Source organism: Podarcis tiliguerta (genome assembly GCF_965153285.1).
Source record: "Podarcis tiliguerta genome assembly, chromosome: 4".
In the NCBI taxonomy this organism is placed as follows: domain Eukaryota; kingdom Metazoa; phylum Chordata; class Lepidosauria; order Squamata; family Lacertidae; genus Podarcis; species Podarcis tiliguerta.
In genome coordinates, this window is record NC_139537.1 from 100,101 (window position 1) to 120,840 (window position 20,740).

Consider the following 20,740-nt stretch of genomic DNA (forward strand, 5'->3'; position numbering starts at 1 on the left):
GCGCAGGGCCGCGGCGCAAGCGGGGCCGGGCAGGAGCGGGCGGGCGGGCCAGACGGCGCGGCTCGGGTTTCAGCGAAGCCTCGGCTCGCTCCATCCTCCAGCCCAGCCGAGCGCGGAGCCGTCGTCGCCCTCGCCTCCCACTTCTCCTCCTTCGGCGCCTGGCGCGGGGGTCTCTGCCGGCCCGAGGCAGGCCAGCCCCGGACCCGCGGCCGGAGCGCCAGGCGGACAGGCGGATGGCCAGCAGAGAGGATGCACGTAGGTGGCCGGAGCGCCCGGAGGCGCCGTCGCGCTGCGCCCCCTCCCCGCTTTGTCCCGCGAGCAGAGTAGGAGCGCGGGCGGGGGAGGAGATGGGCGGGACCTCGCCGGGACCGGGCCGCGAAACGGCGAAACCTGCCCCCCCCCACCTGGCCAGCCCCGCCCCGCGTGCCCAGCACCCCAAAGAGCGGCGAAAGCGCCAGAGCAGCCCCTCCCGGGTTTGCACGGCGAGGGAGGGGGCGACAGCCGAGTCGGGGGCTCCGCGGGGGAAGGGGGGCGTCGGGCTCACGTTTCACAGGCCGGGACTGGACCCGCCTCGCCCGCCCGGCTCCCCCCGCGCTCGGCGCTGGGCAAATTGGAAGCAGCTGCGGCGCTGGGGCGACTCCGCGCCTCCTGGTGCTCGGAGCGGGCTGGCCTGAGCCCCCCAAAGCCATGGACACGACGCGACCCCCGAGGGCTATGGGGCGGCCCCTCAAGGTGTGCGCGCGCGGGGCGAGATTCACATGTGTCCTGGGGAAAGGAGAGCAAAGGTCCAGGGACATCCCCCCCCCCCCCGCTTGCCTTCCCGCTACTCCTCGCCTCGGGCACGTAGCCCGGGCAGCCCCCCCCCCCGCGCTCGCTGGGTCTGGGGCGCGCGCTGCCCAAGGGCTTCTGGGCGTGGGAGCGAGTCGCAGCCTTTCCCTGCAGCCGCAGCCCCCCCCTGCCCCGCTGGGGAGACCTTTCCGAGGGGGCGGGGTCGCTCCTCCACCGCGGGCCGGCAGGGGTCCGACGCCGCCGCTCGGGAGTGGACGGGGCGTCAGCCCAGGTAGAGGACGGCTTTGCTGGCCGGCTTCTCCCTGGAGCAGGGCGCGGGCGGCGCGGGGCCCCACCATCAATCCCGGGGGCGCCCCGAGTGCCATCGCGGGGCCCCGACGAGCGGCAGCGGCGGCGACGCTTTCAAGCGCGGCCAAGTATGAGCTCAGCCTATCACTGCTTCCCGGCGGAGCCCGAATCCTGGCCGTGCCTGCGGGGCTCGGAGCCGCCGCCGCGGGACTCCCGCCCCTACGCCCGAGGAAGGGCTGACCCGCTCCCGCTCGGAGCACCCGCGCCGCCCGCGGGACTGGAGCCAGCCCGGCCCCCCAACCCCCACCCCACCCTGCAGTGAGGAGCCGCTACAGCGAGGCGGAGCGAGCGGTGGGGCTGCAGCCAAGGAGCCGGAGGAGCCGGAGCCAAGGAGCCGGAGAGACAAAGGCAGGCGGGGGGAGCCAGCCAGGCAGCGAGCGAGCGAGGGAGCGAGCGGGGCGGGGAGCAGCCGCGACGGCAGCGGCGGAGACAAAGGCGGGCCGTGGCCAGCTCGCGCTTTCTTCTTCTTTCTTCCCTTCCTCCCTTTCTTCCGCGCTTCTCCTCCTCCTCCCGCCCCGCGCCGCCTTTGTCTGTCCCGGTCTCCGATGGCAGGCAGGTGGGGTGGCCCCAGGGGCCCTCCTGACCGGGGCGTCGTTCCTGCGACGGCTGTGCCCGGGGCAGGAAGAGCTGGGGGCACGAGTAGCGCCACCGTCCCGCTTTCTTTTGCTACGGAAAGAGCGGCTGAGGAGCTCCTGCTCCCCTGAAGCCCTCCTGGGAAGAGCAGGGAGGGAAGGGGAGCTCAGCAGCCCCGGGTCTGCTGCGACCTGGAGCCACCCCTGTCCCCCAACCCCTGTCCTCTGGTCTGCCCCTCCTCAGCCCCTGTTCTAGCCAGCAAGACCCACCCCTACCAGCCTGTCTTGCCAGAGGGGAAGGGGTCCTGGGCATCTGAGGGTGCTGGAAACGATTTTTGGGGTCTGTCAGGGGTGTCAGGAACATCCCCTTTCACCTTTCCTGCAGCACCCACCATTGTCCCCCTGCTCTGGGGTCTGATTTTCCCCCTTGGCCACAAAGACGGTAATTGGTGGGGGTCCCGCAAGGGACATGTTTCCCTCACTGTCTCCTAGCCTGTTCTTCCCCTTCAGACTTGCTTTCTCTTGTGCATTCCTTGCAGGATTAAGGCGCTTGCTCAGCAGACAGAGGCCGGCCTTAGGAGGGCCTCCCAACCCTCACCAGCTTCCTTCAGAAAGGCTTCAGGGAGCAGCTAGACATGGCTTGGGTCATTCTGCTGCTGCTGCTGGGGGTGCTGGCTGCCCTGGGGCAGGGTTCAGCCGTCCTGGGCACCCTAGACCTGCAGATCGATGAGGAGCAGCCGGCTGGCACCATCATTGGGGACATCAGTGCAGGCCTGCCCCCTGGCACCACGACTTACATGTACTTCATCTCTGCCCAGGAGGGCAGTGGTGTGGCTACAGACCTAGAAATTGATGAGAATACTGGCATCATCAAGGCTGCCAGGGTGCTGGACCACGAGAGCCGAGACCACTACAGCTTCATTGCTGTCACCCCTGAAGGTGCCACGGTGGAGGTCAACGTCCAGGTCAACGACATCAATGACCACGCGCCCACCTTCCCCAAGCAGCGCAGCTCCCTCCAGATCCCAGAGCACACCCCCCTGGGCAGCCGCTTCCCCCTAGAGCCCGCCTTTGACGCCGACAGTGGCTTGCTCAACACCCAGGGGTACGCCATCAAAGGGGGAAACGTGGGGCAGGCTTTCCGCCTGGAAATGCGCCGTGGGCCCAATGGGGTCCTCCAGCCGGAGCTGGTGGTGAGCAGCGTGCTGGACCGGGAGACGCGGCCCAGCTACACCCTCTTTCTGGAGGCCTATGACGGCGGATCTCCCCCCCGGAGCTCCCAGATGACCTTGGATGTGTCCGTCCAGGATGTCAACGACAACGCGCCAGCCTTCAACCAGAGTCGCTACCACACCCTCATCCCAGAGAACCTCCAGCCCGGCAGCAGCATCATGCGGGTCTTTGCCCTGGACGCTGATGAGGGGGACAATGGCGCCGTGGTGTACGAGATCAACCGCCGGCAGAGCGACCCGGAGCAGTACTTCACAATTGATGCCACCACGGGCGTCATCAAGCTCAACAAGGGCTTGGACTACGAGCTGCGGAAGGTGCACGAGCTGGTGGTGCAGGCGCGAGACCGGGCGGTGCACCCCGAAGTCTCCACAGCCTTCGTCACCATCCAGGTGCGAGACTACAACGACAACCAGCCCACAATGACCATCATCTTCCTCAGTGAGGATGGCTCTCCTCGCATCTCAGAAGGCGCCCAGCCCGGGCAGTTTGTGGCCCGCATCTCCGTCTCAGACCCCGACTACGGAGAGTACGCCAATGTCAACGTCTCCCTGGAGGGTGGCGAGGGCAAGTTTGCCCTCACCACCAAAGACAACATCATCTACTTGATCTGCGTGGACCAAATGCTGGACAGGGAGGAACGGGACTCCTACGAGTTGCGGGTGACAGCCACGGATGCCGGAACGCCCCCGCTGAGGGCTGAGTCAGCATTTGTGCTCCAGGTGACAGACGTCAATGACAACCCGCCCCTATTTGACACCCAAGAGTATGAGCAGAGCGTCCCCGAGGTGGTTTACCCAGGCAGCTTCGTGCTGCAGGTGACGGCTCGTGACAAAGACCAGGGCCCCAATGGGGAGGTTCGCTACAGCATCCTGCACACCCACCACACCCATTCCCACTGGTTTGCCATCGATCCTGCCACAGGCATCGTCACCACGGCCTCTTCTCTGGATTATGAGGTTGATGCTCAGCCCCAGCTGACTGTGGTGGCCACGGATAGGGGCAAGCCTCCCCTCTCCTCGACCGCTGTGGTTCACGTGACCTTGCAGGATGTCAACGACAATGAGCCCCTCTTCGAAAGCAACTTCTACAATGTCTCCCTGAAGGAGAACGTCCCTCCTGGCACCTGCTTCCTCCAGGTGAGCAAGGGGTTGGGGAGGGACCTGGCCAGCGCACTCGGCGCAGGAGCAGCCAAAGTGGCGGCAGTACAAGCAGCCTCTCCCCCTGGTACCTGGCCCCGGTTGATGTGCCCTGTGCTTGTCCATGGCCCCTGAGAAAGACAGATCTGGAGGGGGTGGGGTGCCTATGGGGGGTGGGCTGGAGTCCTTGACTGGGGTGGGGAATGAGCACCTCAAGTCCAACTGGCCAAGAGTCAGTCAGCCGGAGGTCTTATCAGCAGCTCTGCGGATTGTTGGAAGCGGACAACCTCTGCTGGTAATGGCAGCTCATTTGTGAAGGGCATGGCTCAGGGTTCAAGCGCCTGCTTTCATGCAGAAGGTCCCAGGTTTAATCCCAGTGGCAGCTCCAGGTAGGGCTGGAAGAGAGAGTCCTGCCTGAAACCTGGAGAGTCTTTGCTGCCACTGTAGACGGAACTACGCCAGGTGGGCCTCTGGTCTGACTCGGAAGGTGGGAGACTAGGCTGTTCCTATAATAGCCGGTCCCTTCTAGCCCCACATGCCTCCCTATCTGGAAGGGCTGCCACACTAAGGAAGGGTCAGTCCTACCTTCCCACTTCCTGTCTTAGGCCATTCCCCTCTCTCTGCCCGCCCTGTGTGCTCAAGAAGAAGGGACGGGATCAAGAGGAAACGAATCCTTTCCTTGGCATGTTGGGGGACAGAGGCCAAAGTCCCAGGACGGGACAAGGAAGCCTCACACTTGCATAAGCCCCAGCAGGCTGCTGAGTGGAGCCCTTCTCCTCCTGGAAGGAGAGGCAGCCTGCAGCTGAGGAGCTCCGCTTCCTGCCCTTCTCCATTCACAGGGCTGTCCATTGCAGAAACCTTGGATAGGAATAGGCTCACTAGATGGAGACAGTACTGGGCATGCAGGAAGCTCCAGGCTGAGCCCACAGAATCCGCCATGGAGGAGAGAGGAGCTCCACTGCAAGCCCCCTAGCAGCTTCCTTCCCTCGCAGGAGGCAGTGCAGCAGTAGGTGGGCCAAAGACCCAACCCCCTTTTATGAGCCAGGCCAGGAGATTTGCAGAGCAGACCTGCCAGGGTCCATCAGTCATACCCTCTGGCTGTCGCCAGGTTGGGGCTCTTAGCCTTGGAAGAACCCCATTGCCCCATTAGATCCTTTCGGGGGCTCAGCTGCCTTGAGGTGCCTCAGGCGATGCCAGCTTAGCTTCGTGGAACAGAATCCTGCTCCTCTGTAACAAGGCATCCCTCCACCCACCCCACCACTCCCCATGACAGCAGCTGAGTATCTGGAGTGCAGGGGGGGGCAGCAGGCAGCTGGTGAGCTGGCCAAGCGGAGGCAAAGGCCCAAGGAGGGCAGGATGGGGGGTGGGGAGGATCAGAGCCAAGCTCTGCCAGTGCCTCTGACTTTGGGGGCACCAGCAGTGTTGCCATGTGCTTGGTTTGAAGAAGGGGTGTGGACCTGTCGGGGCCCTCCAGATATTGTGGGGCTGTACATCCCAAGAGCCAGGATGGCCGTGGGTGGAGAGCTGGAGACTGGAGTCCCAGTCAGGGGCACCTCAGGTTGTATAAAAGGTTCATTTGTTGATGCACTAAGGAAAACCCAGGATGGACTGACTTCTTCCGGGTTTTATATTTTATCCAGATTTATTTTATATATTGTGATTGATTTTATTCAGTTTATATCCCCAACTTCCTCCCGAAGGAGCCCAGTGCAAAACCTGTCAGGGGGGTTTCCTTCCTCTAGCTTCCTACACATTTCCCCCTTTAGCTCTCTAGGCTGTGGGATGTACCTTGCATCTTTATCTGTCTCCTGCCTTGCTCCCGGTTTCCTTTCTCTTGCCTCGAGAAGCTCACAGCTCTGGCCTCTGAGGTCGTCCTTTTCGGAGCTGCAGACCTCTGAAATGGCTGCTCCCATTGGCTGGCTGCTGCTTTCTCCGTGAGAGTTTCCTTATGCTGCTGACATCTGTGTTATTCAAGGGACTTTCTGGCTGAGCAAACCCCAGTTTCCCCCACGCTTGTGCAACTGCGGCAGCCCCAGACTCCGTCGCCACTTCTGGGGAGGTTTGCTGAGGAAGAGGAGGAGCTGGATCTGCAGACATTGTTCCTGTCATATTCTTTGAACTGGGAAGCTGCCCTATAGCGCAGGAAAGGGGGCAAATGCTTCCTTCAGATATATATATTTAATTGATGAAAACATATTTAAAATGTTTTTAATACCTGTGTATTTAAAACACAACAGTGTTAATGGAGAAATCTGAGGCTCCCTTGGACAAAAAACAAGGACACCAGCCAGGAATAGCAGAGCAAAACAGCAGCCAGTAGGCTTGGTCTTGATTGAAGACCGTAGCGACAGGACTCCCACCTGACACCAGGTGGAACAAGATGGAAGCCCCAAACTTTTATTAGCTGCTAATCCCCATGTTACATCACTAATACATCATGGTTACATCATGAAAGGGGAGGTCTGGTGGCAGTAATCTGAGCATCCTGGACCCTGCCCCATGGTTCCCCTTGCCCTCCACCAAACACCCATCAAGTGTAATAAAAAATAAATTTACATTTCCTTGTTTCCCAGCCAAGTTCATCACACCCTTTTGTCTTCCTCTGGGTTTGTTATTTCTGGAATGGCTACCTGTCTGGCACTCAGGTATCAGGATGCCAGGAATTATCACTCAGGCAGAGGGGCTGGGCTGCTGAGTAGCTGAGCTCACATGTCTAGATGAATTTGTGAAGTTTTCCCAGTGAGTCAGTACATAGATGCATTGATCAGTGAATTGTTACATTTGCAGCAAAGGCCCTTTGAATAGATAGGAAGAAACTGTGACGAAGTGTTTTGTGGGGACAAATCACAAAAGTCACAAAAGTGATTGTGCTGATTTTGGCAGTGGGCTGCATGTGCATGATATCTGCTGGAGGGGCAACCCCCCCCCCCATACATAAATTCCTGCAACAACAGGAATATTTATTAGAAAAGAATTTAAACAGCAAAACATTTGATGGTGGGCATCACTGTAAGATGGAAGACAAGCCCTGTTAGGACCTCCCCCCTCCCCCCCATGACATGAGCATGCCTGCTCCCCAGCAGCAGACGGGGCAGTGGGCCTCCTGGGGAAGCAAAGTGAAGGTTCAGGTTTAGCACAGCTCCGCCCCCCCCCCCATGGTGGCCTTGGTGGTGCCTGGAGGGTGTTTGCTTCTGGCTTGGGGAGGGGGCACAGGCACAGATTTCACACAACACAGAAAAGATGCTCAGCAGGCATGTCAGACACTGTGCTTCGGGGGGGGGGGGCACAGCTTTGTTTCAGAAGTGTCAGCCCTGGGGGAGGGTCTCTGGGTGCGAAGTATGTGGGGTTGGGGGCTCAACAGAGCACTGGGGTGGGTTGGGGGCCTCTGTCCTAGCCTGTTGGCAACAACTGCTCCTTATGGGTATATCTTTTTTTTTTTTAATCTTGTTTGCAACTAGCACCCCTCCCCCTTCCTCTCTCTCTGCCCCCCACATGCTTCTTCCATTCCCCCATTTATCATTTGCACATCCTCTTGTCGCCCACCAAGGCTAGTTTGAAAAAGGGAGAAGAACCAGTTTCTGCTGCTTGTTCATAGAAACAGGAAATAAGCAGCTGCAAAGAGAAAACAAGGGCTTTAATAGAATCATAGAATTGTATGATGATAATAATAATAATGATGATTATTTATACCCCGCCCATCTTCCTGGGTTTCCCCAGCCACTCTGCGCGGCTCCCAACCAAATATTAAAAGGGTTGGAAGGGACCCCCTAGGGTCATCCAGACCAACCCCCTGAAATGCATCAGCTAAAGCATCCATGGCAGAGGGCCATCCAAGCTCTGCTTAAAACCCCCCAATGCAAGAGAGTCCACAACCTCCCAAGGGTTGAACTGCTCTTACTGTCAGAAAGTCTGTGGCCCTGTGAAACCCCCTGCCCCCCCTCCCCTCCCTGGCCCTCCTTTGCACCCTGGGTGTTTTTTGCCTGGCTGGGATATGTCCTTGATCTCTGACAACATCTCTTGATGATAGCTCAGATAGTTGGTGGACCATGAGACTTTTAATCTCAGGGTCGTGGGTTTGAGCCCCACATTGTGCAAATGATCCCTGCATTACAGGGGGCTGGACTAAATGACCCTCAGGGTCCCTTCCAACTCTACACTTCTGTGATTCTTTCATTCCCTGGATGGAGGATGGAGAAGGGTGTGTAATGTGCGTAGAAACTGGTCAGTTATGCAAAGGTGACTACAGCCATACTTCTGCCCTCATGAATTCTGCTTCTCCAGGGATCCTGCTTGTGCTGTGGGAAGGAGATATGCAGCCCCACCTTAATGTAATTCAAACTCACATCCTCCTTTGTCACCTCTTGAGCTGCTTGGGCAGAGAAAATGTGGCTGTGCCTTGGCTCTGCACAGGGGGCCACACCTGAATTCCTGCATGTGGCACCATCTGAGTGGCAGGGACTCCATGTCATTCTGGGCATTTGCACCTGGGGCCTCTCTGTGCCCTTTCTCACCCAGAGGATCCTGCAGCACCTATTTCTGCTCTTTCTGACTCGTGCCTAGGATCTGGCGTCCTCACTGTGGGCATCAAGTCATGGAACGTCCTGCGAGAGCCAGGCTGCTTGGCATGTGACCAGGGCTTGCCTGGCTCCATCCAGCTGGTGTCTAGTGGTGCTGTGCCCCCAGTGGCTGGGTTCCCTGCTGCGCTTAAGTGATGGCACCTCCCATTGTGTATCATGGAGGGCAAGGCTAATCCTGACTACTAGCCATGCTGCCAGGAATTGGGGTGGCAGCGGGGGGGGGGGGGTCCTGCTTGTTTCTGGCCTTTGTCCTTTCAGGACACTGGTTGGCCACTGTGGGAAGCAGGCTGGACTGAGGTGGGTCTGATCTCGTGACCAGGGCGTGCTTTTGCCTGTAGGCTGTGCCAGGGAGGGGGCTGGGTGTGTGATGCAACAGGCCCCTGTGCCATGGGTGCCTTCTGAGCTCTCTCTGTGTACCCAGAGCCATGGGAGGAGTCAGGATTCACCCCCCCCCCCCGGCATGGCACTTGGGCTGCTGGTGAGCCCCCTCACTCTCCTCCCTGCCAATGCCAAGCTGGGCCTGCCTGAAGGTGGCCTCGGCTGCCCTGTTGGTCTACAGCACAGCTGTGACTACCCAGGCAGATTTGGAGCTCAGCGGAACTGACCGCGGGGCCTCTGGGCACTGGCCTCCAGTCTCCCCCTGCTTAGCCCTGGCTGCGAGAGCAAGAGCTGAAGGACTCTGGGTTGATGCAGCTGCAGGGAGCCTCTGGGAAGTGTTGCTGCTGGCCACGCATGGCTGGCGGCCGCTGCTGCTGTCAACAGCTACCCACGGGGCCCGCTCTTCTGACCCAGCCCGTGCAGGCCAGCCGCTCCCCAGCTGACCCTGGAGGCCGGCCGGGAGCCGGGAGCCGGGAGCCCTCATTTCCTGAAATAGCCCAGCTGGCTGCTCCTTCACCACTTTTAGCCGCTCAGCAACTGTGCCAGGGTGGGGAGGGCAGCTGCGCAGTGCGCCTAGCCGGGAGTGTGCGTGGGATCGCTGACCACACTGGCGCCACGGCTCCCCTCGTTCCTGGGCCTGAACCAAAGCCAGATGTGGAACTGCGGCTTTGCAACATCTGCAGAGCAAGGCCTCCTGGGCAGCCTGCCATCCGGGGCCTGGGAGCCGGGCTGGGCTTGGATGGGCAGGCGGGCAGGGAGGGGAGCAGCCTGCCAAAAGGCCGGGCCCCTGCCTGAGAGGGGTGCCCCCTGCGCCGTCTTTGGGTGGGGAGAACAGGCACCCCTCTTTCCTGTCTGGAACCAAACTTCAGAGACGGCTGCCCTCCACCCTTGTCCCCCATTGTAAGTGCCCTGAAGGCATGAGCTGAGGAGGCGGAGGGGCTCTCCCCCTCCTGATCACCCAGAGGGGCTCTGAGCAGGGTGCTGCTCCCTGCAGTCCTGTCCTGCCATGCCCATTGAAGAGTCATCCAAGTTTTGTGGCAGGGCGGTGCTGGGTTCAAATGCCTGGCTTGTCAGCATCATAGCCTCCCTCACGGTGCCTCCCCATCACTCTCTGGGCCTAAATGAATGACTGTGGGGATGAGCAAAAGGCGGGAGGAGCTGAGGAGGCCATCCTCAGGATGGAGGGAGGCAGTGTGTGTGTGTGTGTGTGTGTGACATAGCCGCCTCTGGTCTCTGCCAGGGTTGTGGGTGGCCCTGACAGTCCCAGGATGCCGAGTGCCGCTGTGGCCGCCTCTGGAAGGCGGGATGTGGCGTCAGCACTTTGCTCTGAAACATGAGCCCCTTGCGGATGGGCGGCTGCTGCAGGGAGGCCCTCCATTATGCAGTGACAGGCCGTGCCAGGAAGTCCCCTCCCCGGCCCTGCATGCTCCAGCGCAGCCCCTCACAGCTGCCCCCCAGCAGTGGGGCTTCCAGCGCAAACAGCAGGATCCTCAACGTCTGGTGCTCTGGGTGTGTGATTGTGTGGCTGTGGCTGAGGAGGGGGGCCTGGCAGGCAGGAAATGCTCGATGTGGGGCTGCTGTACACCCCCTGCCCCCCCCGTCCTGTAGCACCTGGGGCTGAGGATTCGCAGGAGGCAAGATGGAAGAGGAGCTCCTGAGAATCTCAGAGCCAAAGGAGAGCTTTTCTCTGCTTTCTGATGACATGCAGCTGAGCAGTGGAGGTGGCGGCCAGCTTGGGTTTCGTGCATTTTGGGAGGGGGCAGGTTAACTCTTTGCACTGTTTTTCAGTCTAAATCCCACCCCACCCCTGAAAATACCACAGGAAGCTGTTTGTTTCCAGCTGCATTTTATTAAAAAGCAAAGTGTCAGGAGATCCCGTCGCAGGTCAGCTGAGCGATGTGTGTGGGGAAGCCTCCTCTTCCGCTGTGAGCCAGGATGCTTTGTGCACACTCAGCGTCTCCCCGTGAAGTGTGCTCAATGGTGGGCATCACCTTATGGGTCACAGAACCCGAGGGGTGGGGGTGGGGGCTGTACACGCCTGGCCAGCTCCATGCGCTGCTTGCACCCCCCTGGCCAAGCTGTCATGAGAGTATTGGCACCTCCTCTCTATTGGGGGGGGGGGGGAGAGTGGGAAGGGGTAGTCATAGAATCATAGAGTAGCAGAGTTGGAAGGGACCCAGCCAAGGGCCATCTAGTCCAGCCCCCTGCAATGCAGGAATCTCCGCTAAGGCATCTCTGACAGATGGGATTATTATTAATAAATGCACCCTGCATGTCTGATAAAAATTCCCCACTGTGGCTGCATCATTAAAATGATCTACAGCATACAAACCCCCAGAGTATAACTGGCTGTTTGTGGGGCTGGGCTGTTTGCTTGTCTGTGGGGGCCACATGGCAAACCTCCCCCCCTCCCGCCTCCACCACCCACAGAGCTCTTTCCCTCAGGAACACTGGGGAGGGGAGGGGGGAGCCGCAGAATGCCGGCATCTCAGGCTTGCTGGTCTGGGTGGGTCTGCCCCCTCCCCAAGCACATCTTTGTCATTCCCCACAGCCTCACCCCCCTCAGGGCTTGCGGAAGAGTCTGTCCTCTGGGAAAGCCCCCCCCCCCTGCCTTGTACAGGCCTTGCAAGCAGGTCTAGTGTGTGTTTTTAAGAGGGGGGAGGAAATGGGGGCTGGCTTTAGCAATAGAGGGAGCACCCCAACCCAGAAGCACCAAGTGAGGAAGAGAGGCCTCACGCTGCCTCTGGGATTCCCGTCTAATTAGAGCAAGCCAACATTAACCAACAATATTATCATTATTATCATTATGTTCACTACGGGTTAGAGTTGGGCTCTGATCCTCTGATCTGGCATTGTAAATAATGTTTGTGGCTCCTCATTGTGTCTTTTCCAAGAAGTCCGACAGCCATTGTCATAGGATCATGGGACCCCTGAGGGGCATCTAGTCCAACCCTTTGCAATGCGGGAATCTCAACTAATGTATTCATGAAGGATGGCTATCCAACCTCTGCTTAAAACCATTTAGTGAAGGAGAGTCCACAACCTCCCAAGGGAGACCATCCCACCGTTGAACAGCTTTTTCTGTCAGAAAGTTCTTCCTGATGTCTAGTCAGAATCTCCTTTCTTGTAACTTGAAGCCACTGGTTCAGGTTATTCCCTCCGGAGCAGGAGAAACCTGCTTACTCCATCTTCCATGTGACAGCCCTTTAGATTTTTGGCTATCATATCCCCTCTCAGACTCCTCTTTTCCAGGCAAAACATCCCCAACTCCCTCAACCATTCCTCATCAGGCTTAGTTTACAGGCCCTCTATCAGCTTTGGTCACCAACCTCAGCATGCTTCCAGCTTGTCAACACCCTTCTTAAACTGGGGTGCCCAGAACTGGACGCAGGACTCCAGGGTTACTATGACGTCCCTCAGGGCCAACACAATACTGTACATTTAGGCACCTGAGGAAAACTACAACGTGCCCCCACTACCCGAGAAGAAAGGTGAGGAGCTACATCAAGAATAAGCAGGGAATAAAGATCTGCAATGGGATCTGTTGCTCCTGTGGATCCTGCCTCCTGAGGCAGTCGCCTCATTTTGCCTCATGAGAGGACTGGCCCTGACATTCCTTGATGGCGACACTTGATGTTTGATGAGGAAGCCTACAATTGCATGAGCTTTTTTTGCTGCTGCTGCTGCTTCCACCTTCTTCTTCTTTGGCTATCACTCGCAGCTGAGTAAGATTGTCTTCCATGAACACAGTTTTAACATAGAGTCCGTAAGTGACTGTGGAGGCCAATTCTGGATCCACACGTCCTTCCATAGTCCTGGGCGGGAGTTGATCACAGTGAGGGTTTGCCAAGCGCGCCTTCCTCTTAGCACATTTTCCCTTTTCGTCCTGAGTTCAAAGCCCATGACACCTTTGGTCAAGGCTGTTCTCCAATTGGAGCGCTCGCAGGCCAGTGTTTCCCAGTTGTCAGTGTTTATGCTACATTTTTAAAGATTTGCCTTGAGACAGTCTTTAAATCTCTTTTGTTGACCACCAGCATTACGCTTTCCATGTTCAAGTTCAGAATAGAGTAATTGCTTTGAAAGACAGTAATCAGGCATCCGCACAACATGGCCAGTCCAACAAAGTTGATGTTGAAGAATCATTGCTTCAACACTGGTGATCTTTGCTTCTTCCAGTACACTGGCATTAGTTCACCTGTCTTCCTAAGTGATGTGTCAAATTTTTCGGAAGCACCATTGATGGAATCTTTTTGCTGCTGCATCACACTGCTGACTCATATTCAGCTTGCGCTTCACTAAGCCCCCCCCCCCCAGACTGCAGTTAAGCCAGGGATCCCCCATCCTAGATTTGTGCATCTCACCTTTCCTGCCCTGGAGAGCGCTTTGCGGGTTCAGCCCGTCAAATCGCCCTCAGGGAATTGTGTTGCGGAGGCATGTGGGAATCCATCACACCACCTCAGTAGGGGTGGCACAGCACACATGAAAGCAGCCTCCCCCGCTTCCAGATGTGTGCAGGTGTGCATGCGAATGTGTCATTGGGGAGGGATGTTGCACTCTGGTCCTGCTCCTGCCGCCCGACATGTGCAAATGCTTCTTCCTTGCTCCCTGCAGGTCACAGCCACGGATGCGGACAGTGGCTCTCTGGGCTCCCTCTCCTACTCCCTGGGCACCGGCCTCACCAGCTCAGCCCCCTCTGCCTTTCGCCTTGGGGAAGAGACCGGCCAGCTCTGCACCACGCAAGACCTGGACCGCGACGAGGGCACCTCCGCCTATGACTTCACCGTCACGGCGGTGGATGGGGTGAGGCGGCCGCAGGGGCTCGCCCTGTTGTGGCAGAACAGCTTCAGCCCATGGTGGCAAAGGGGGGCCACAAGTGGGGTAGGGGGGCAGTGGGAGACCCTTCTGGCTGGACCGTGTCGGCCTCTGTGGGTGTTGGGGTGGGCAGGAAGGTTTGCAGCAGCCACTTTGGCCTCACCCTAAAGAAGGCCGTGGTCCCTGAGGCCAGCCACATCGGCCCTTCTGAAACACCAGGTGCCAGTTGGGCTGTGGAGTGCAGAACTGCAGCCCTGGCTGCTACCCCAGTCTGTGCCGCCCTCATTGGGGGCTTGTGGCTTCTGCCCCACCCACAGGCAGGGGCCATTTGAGGTGCGGCAGAGTGAAGTCATAGAATTATAGAAGGGTCGAGTTGGAAGGGACCCCAACCTCTTGCCGAACAGGAATCACAACTGAAGCATCCCTAAATTAAACAAAGGTGTGATCCAGGCTCCAGGTTGTGGATTCCCAGCAGCATCTCTCTCTCTCTCTCTCTCTCCTTCCTCCCTTCCCAGGGTGGGCTGAGCTCCATGGCCTACGTCAAGGTTTTCCTGGAGGACGTCAATGACAACGCCCCCACCTTCTACCCTCTGGAGTATGCCACCAGCATCAGCACCCAAAGCCACCCTGGCTCAGCAGTGCTGCGTGTCACGGCCCACGACAAGGACGAGGGACCCCATGGGCGGGTGACCTACCACATTGCCGCAGGCAACACGCCCTCCCTCTTTGCCATCAACCCAGACACGGGTGAGGAGGCGAGGTGGGCAGGCAGGGCGCGCCAGGGGCTTCACCCCAGGGGGGCTGCTTCCTCCCTCCCCACCCCTGCTCTCCCCCACAACCAGCTCTCCCTCTTCCTTCGCAGGGGCCATCTCCTTGCTGAGGAGTCTGGTGGGCAAAGCCAACACGCTGGTGCAGCTGGAGGTGGCCGCCCGGGACGGAGGGGGTCTGGCAGCCCAGCCCAGAGCTCAGGTCAACATCAGCATTGTGGCCGGCACCATCTCCCCGCCCAGCTTTGAGCGCTCCCAGTACTACTTCACGGTCCCAGAAGACACCCGGCCGGGCAGCAGCGTTGGGGTCGTCTATGCCCACGACCCAGCAGGTAGGCATAGGGAGCCTGTAAAATGGGGGGGGGGAGCCTCTGGCCTCTGAGCCAGTCTTTGCCCATCGGGGTCCCATTTTGGCCCCATAACCATGCCCAGCTGGCAGCACAGGCAACGCCAGCGGATGGGTGAGACCCTCTGCTGTAAGTGAGCTTCTCACTGCCTGCCCTCCCCACCTGCTCTCTTAAAAGAGAAGTGCAGAGCTGTTTCAAAGAAGCCTTTTGGAAAGCCCCTGAAGATGATCCCTGGGCTCCGTTTTAGCCACTCAGATGGGAGCACAGAGTCTGTCTTAAAGCACCTGGCAAAAAACGCTCTTTGAAGCAGCCTCCCACAAAGCACTTCCTGAAAGGACACTTTTGTGGGGTGCTTTAGGAGAGTCCAGTGCTTGAGTGATGCTTAAATTATGGGGGAGGCTGCTTCAAAGAGTGATTTTGCAAAGGGCTTTAAATGTCTCTTAAACCATATTAAGAGGAGGGTGCTGCTGCTTCAATGAGTGCTTTTGCAAAGGGCTTTCAGATGCATCTCCCCCCCCCATTCAAGTATGAAGCTCATGGGGGAGACCAGGGCTATCCTAAGCCATTTGGGCCAAAGCTGTTGAAGGTCCCCAAGTTCTTAACAGCAGGCAGCTGGCTGTCAGGCGCTTAGCAACCCTGTTTCAGAGGTGGGAGGGGCTGCCCAACTGTCAGTCAAGTGACACCACATGCTGTCTACCTGTCAGATTTGGCTTGCAAGGCTGATCAGGATCTGCACCATCGATCCAAACAGGTCCCACCCCCCTACAATAAATGCAGAGAGTGGCAGGAGCTCAATAGAAGAGTTTCTGTGTCCCAAGTACGTCTCTATTTGGGGGGCCAGGGGGGCTGTTTCCCACTCCAGCAGCTCTCCACTCCCCCCCCCTCTGTTCTTCCTCCAGGCCACTTGGACAGTGTGTTCTACTCCATCTCCTCGGGGGACCCCCACGGCTACTTCTCGGTGGACCCAGAATCGGGGGAGCTGCACACCAGCCTGCCGCTGGACCATGAGGCCCAGCCGCTCCTCCTCCTGGAGGTCCAGGCCCGCAGCGGCTCCCCTCCCGCCTACAGCAGCACTCGGGTGCAGATCAGCATCACAGACGTCAACGACAATGCACCCGCCTTCCCGGCCCCCTCTGACTCAGTGCTGCTGCCTGAGGGGGCTGCCCTGGGCACGGTGGTCTACACAGTGCAGGCGGAGGACCGCGACAGCGGGGCGAACGGGCAGGTGCGCTTTGAACTGGCCTCAGGAGGGGCCAGCGCCTTCACCGTGGAGCACTTCTCCGGGAAGGTGCGCCTGGCGGGGGCCCTGCAGCGGGAGACCGGCGCCCCCTACAGACTGGTCATCCTGGCGCAGGACGGCGGGGTCCCCCGGCTCAGTGCCACCTTCACCCTCTTGGTTCACCTGCAGGCGGCCGACGAGCACGGCCCCATCTTTGACACGCTCACCTACCGCGTGGAGGTGCGCGAGGGCGTGCCCGTGAGCACCCGCTTCCTGCAGGTGCGAGCCCTGGCCCGGGAGCCCAGCGCCCCCTTGGCCTACCACCTGCGGGCCGAGGGGGATGCGGCCAGCTTTGGCATCGCTCCAGACACCGGCTGGCTGTTTGTGCGCAGCTCCCTCGACCGGGAGGTGCAGGAGCTGTACGTGCTGACGGTGCTGGCGGTGGCCGGGGAGGGCGAGGGTCGCCAAACGGGCACCAGCACCGTGCGCATCACCGTCACAGACGAGAATGACAACAGCCCCCGCCTGAGCGAGGAGCGCTACTTCTTCACTGTGGCCGAGAACAGGCCGGCCGGCAGCAGCGTGGGCCGGGTGACGGCCAGCGACCGGGACGCGGGACAGAACAGCCGCCTGGCCTACCGCCTGGTGCCGCCCGAGGGGAACTTCCTGGTCCACACCCAGACTGGTGAGGGAGCAGAGCGGGAGTGGGAGGCCCTTCTCAGCAGGGGCTCCCGCGGGGAGCTGGGGAGGGCGCAGCTGGGTGTCTCACCTGCACTGAGCGCCTCTTCTCCTCACCCTCCAGGGGAGCTGAGCCTTCGGAGGAGCTTGGACCGGGAGCAGCAGGCCAGCTACCAGCTCCAGGTTGTGGTTCAGGACGGGGGGACGCCGCCCCGCAGCACCACTGGCACCGTCTACGTCACTGTCCTGGATGAGAACGACAATGCGCCCACCTTCCTGCACGTGGCCGAGGGCCGCGAACTCCTCCTCCAGGTGGGCGAGGGATCCAGGGGGCCAGGAAGGACCTCTTGGGGGCACTGGCAGATCCTCAAAAAGGGCAGCAGGAAGGCCAGGGCCCGAATGGTAGGATCATGGAGCAGGGAGGTGGCATCACCCTCTGCGTGCCCAGGCAATGGCTGCCAACTCCATCTCCCCCCACCCCTCTGCTGTACCCTCCCAGGTTCTGGAGGAGAAGCCGGCTGGGCTGCTGGTGGCTTCGCTGAGGGCCAAAGACCCAGACGAGGCAGAGAACGGCACTGTCTTCTACTCGCTGTCAGGTAAACAGGTCCTCCTGGGCTGGGCTCCTGGGAGGCCCCACTCTGCCCAGAGGTTTCAGGCCTCCACTCCTTCTCCCGGAGGGTTTCCTGGGCCTCCCCTTGGCTGCCCCCCCCCCAGTGCTTCTCTCTCTGTCTCCCTGCAGGTGCCTGGGCAGAGCGCTTCTCCCTGCACGTGGCCACCGGGGAACTGCGGACAGCCACGCGGCTGCGCCAAGCAGACCGGGGCGAGTACGCTTTCACGGTGACAGCAAGCGACCGAGGTGCTGCCCCCCAGAGCACAACAGCAGCCGTGCGCATCCAAGTAGGAGCCCTCTTTTGCCTCGGGCGTGGGGCTGGGCCTGCCCCAGATAACCCCAGGCCCCTTCCTAACCTCTCCCCTCCCTCTGCAGGTGGTGTCCACAGCCCGCCTGCTGCCCCGTCCCGACACTACAGTGCTGACCTTTCACCCCACGGAGGGCCTGCAGCCGGGCTCTCTCATTGGCTGTGTGGCCCCCCCAGAGCCGCCTGCACCCGGGCAAGTGACCTACATGCTGGTGGGGGGCAGCAGCGGGGACGGCCTCTTTGTGGTGGACCCCGGCACGGGGGACATCTACGTGGCCCAGGAGCTGGACTACGAAGCCGGGATGAAGCACAGCCTGCAAGTCAGCATGGAGGACGCCCTGCAGGGCTACCCCAGCCAGCGCCTGGTCTTGGTCGAGATCCACGTGCAGGACAGCAACGACCACGTTCCCACGTGGCCCCAGGACCCCGTCACTGTGGTGGTGTCTGAGGGGGCCGCCCCTGGCACGTCCCTCTTCACCTTCCAGGCGCTGGACGGGGACGGCCCGGGGCCCAACAGCCAACTGCGCTACAGCCTCTTGCGCCAGGAGCCTCCCCCAGCCCCCTTCCAGCTGGATGCGCGCAGCGGGGAGCTGAGCCTGCAGGGGGCGCTGGACCGCGAGACTCAGTCGGCCTTCCTGCTGGTGGTCCAGGCCACGGACCAGGCGCTCAACGCCAGCCAGCGCCACTCGGCGGCCGTCACCGCCCACATCTTCGTCACGGACGAGAACGACAACGGGCCTGAGTTCTGCTCCCCCTCGAGAATTGACATCCCTGAGGACCAGCCCACGGGCTTCCTGCTGCTCCAGGTGGTGGCCAGGGATCGGGACCTGGGCGAGAACGGGAGGGTCAGCTATGCGCTGCGCGCAGGGAACCTGGACGGGCGATTCCACCTCAACCCCAACACAGGTGAGGCGGAGGGAGGTACCAGGCCGCCGTGCAGGGATTTGTGGTCTGTGTATGCAGGATCCCACCATGCCTTCCCAGGAGCTGGGAAAAAGCACTGCATCAGGATGTAAGGGATGTCCTTCGGTTATATGAGCAGTCCTCCCCCCGCGAGATTTTTCTGCAGGTGAGGCGAGCCTGTGTTCTCCCGCCTTTTGCACACCCTGCTATTTGGGCTGTGCGCTCTGCTGATTGGCTGGTGGCGGCAGCAGTCCCTCCTCCCTGCCCTGTGGGGCCGTCTTGCAATAGGCCACCAATAAATGGTCTGTCTGTCTTTCCGAGATGTGGCCTGGCACAGTGCCCCCGCCCCTAGGCATGGACAAGGGACCTGGTATGTCACCAGGAGGAAAAGCACAAGTCTGGGGAAGAAAGATAAAACAAATCACCCCAAACATGAGGTCTAAGACCCTCTAGCGCAGGGGTGGGCAACCTAAGGCCGGGGGGCCAGATGCATCCCAGTCACCTTCTCAATCCAGTCTGCGGACCTTCTGGGAATCCGCGTGGTTTTACATGAGTAGAATGTGTGCTTTGTATTTAAAATGCATCTCTGGGTTATCTGGGGCATAGGAATTCGTTCATCCCCCCCACCAAATATAGTCCGGCCCCCCACATGGTCTGAGGGACGGTGGAGCGGCCCACGGCTGAAAAGGGTTGCTGTCCCCTGCTCTAGTGTGAGGTGGGTGGTTGGTGAGAGCCCTTCGGAAGTCCTGTGTTGTCAGACCTCCCCAGGAGCAGAAGTCTGAGACTCTGTACCTTGTGCTTGGCGGGGGGGGGGGGGGGCTAACCCTTTGGGGCAGCAGCTCCTTCTGAGGGTTCTGGCAGAAAACAGAGGGAGACATTCCATTTTTGGGTTGTTCTACAATGCTACTGACATCCTCCTGGGGTTTCCCTTTCCAGTGATTGTTGACAAGGGTTTCTGCATAACAGCTGCTTTATTCTCTTCCTTCTTTGGACTTTTGCAGAAGAACACTTTTTTACATAAAAAGATGAAACTGCGCTGCTTGCAGGTGGAGAAATGCATTTCCGGCTGGAGTCAGACTGGCCAGAAATCTGAGAGCAGAGTCTTGCTCCAGCCCATAACAATGAGTTCTGAGTTGATTCCCAGAACTATGAGATCCCCTTTTGCAGGTCTTGATGCAAAGTGCCTTCATGCCCCATCTCCATCTCAAATGTTGGCCTCCTGCTCTCCCCCCAGGCGCGCTATCCATCGTGAGGACGCTGGACCGGGAGGAGGTGTCCCAGCACAACTTGACAGTGGTGGCCACGGACCACGGGTTGCCACGGCGCTCTGCCACGCAACTCCTGCTTGTGCATGTGCTGGATGTGAACGACCAGGCGCCTGCCTTTGAGAGAAACAGCTATGAAGCCAGTGTGGCAGAAAACCTGCCCCCTGGTGTCCCCGTGCTGCAACTGCATGCCACCGACCCCGACCTGGGTAAGAGCCTGACCCTCGGCCTGTGGTCATTTGCAGGGTCACCCACCCAGAAGCGGAAGGGATGGGGAGGAGTGCCTGGCCAGACAGTGGGGTCACCCAGAGAGCACAAGCCCCCTTTCCATGGGGGCTCATTGTGTCCTCCTTGGGCCCGGCACTGGGCATATTGTGCCAAAGGCCACCCGCTGTCTTTGAAACTGGAGACCTCTGAACTCATGGGCATCAGTGGGTGGAGATCCTCTGGCAGCCTGGGCTGAGGGCACCGGGCTGGGCCAGGGGAGGAAAGGTTGGACTTGGCTCATGGAGACTGTTGGCCAGCTGGTCAGGACATCTCAGCCTAACCTCCCTCACAAGAGGGCGGCTAGAATTAAATGGTGATAATCCTTGGAGCAAAAGGAGGGGGCAAATGCAAGAGGGACCACAGAGGAGGCAGGCCCTAGCCAAGGTGGCTTCAGCCCAGCAGGTCAACCCGACCAAATGGCCAGAATGGCCAGTGGGTGGCAAGAGCAGCATTTGGTGTTGGGTTGACCACCGCTCTGTGCAAGCGCAGGTGCCCCTGGCCTAGCTGGTGCCTGCCTTTGGCACCTCCTCTT

General features: G+C 59.7%; 1 protein-coding gene across 3 annotated transcripts in view; it reads left to right on the forward strand.

The window, feature by feature from the left end:
• DCHS1 (dachsous cadherin-related 1) overlaps window positions 1–20,740 on the forward strand; it is a 31,571-nt gene continuing 10,831 nt past the window's right edge. The window contains exons 1-11 of one of the 3 annotated variants that reach the window (XM_083435943.1): window positions 1–255; window positions 2,249–4,078; window positions 13,645–13,833; window positions 14,361–14,592; window positions 14,708–14,944; window positions 15,859–16,863; window positions 16,981–17,168; window positions 17,356–17,452; window positions 17,596–17,753; window positions 17,842–18,679; window positions 19,911–20,150. In XM_083435943.1, the coding sequence (XP_083292069.1) occupies window positions 2,345–4,078; window positions 13,645–13,833; window positions 14,361–14,592; window positions 14,708–14,944; window positions 15,859–16,863; window positions 16,981–17,168; window positions 17,356–17,452; window positions 17,596–17,753; window positions 17,842–18,679; window positions 19,911–20,150 (4,918 nt within the window). In that variant the 5' untranslated portion in view covers window positions 1–255; window positions 2,249–2,344. Of the gene's footprint in view, window positions 256–544; window positions 733–1,102; window positions 1,206–2,248; window positions 4,079–13,644; window positions 13,834–14,360; window positions 14,593–14,707; window positions 14,945–15,858; window positions 16,864–16,980; window positions 17,169–17,355; window positions 17,453–17,595; window positions 17,754–17,841; window positions 18,680–19,910; window positions 20,151–20,740 lie in introns of those variants that run through there. The other 2 variants (XM_083435942.1, XM_083435944.1) reach the window with 2 other exon arrangements.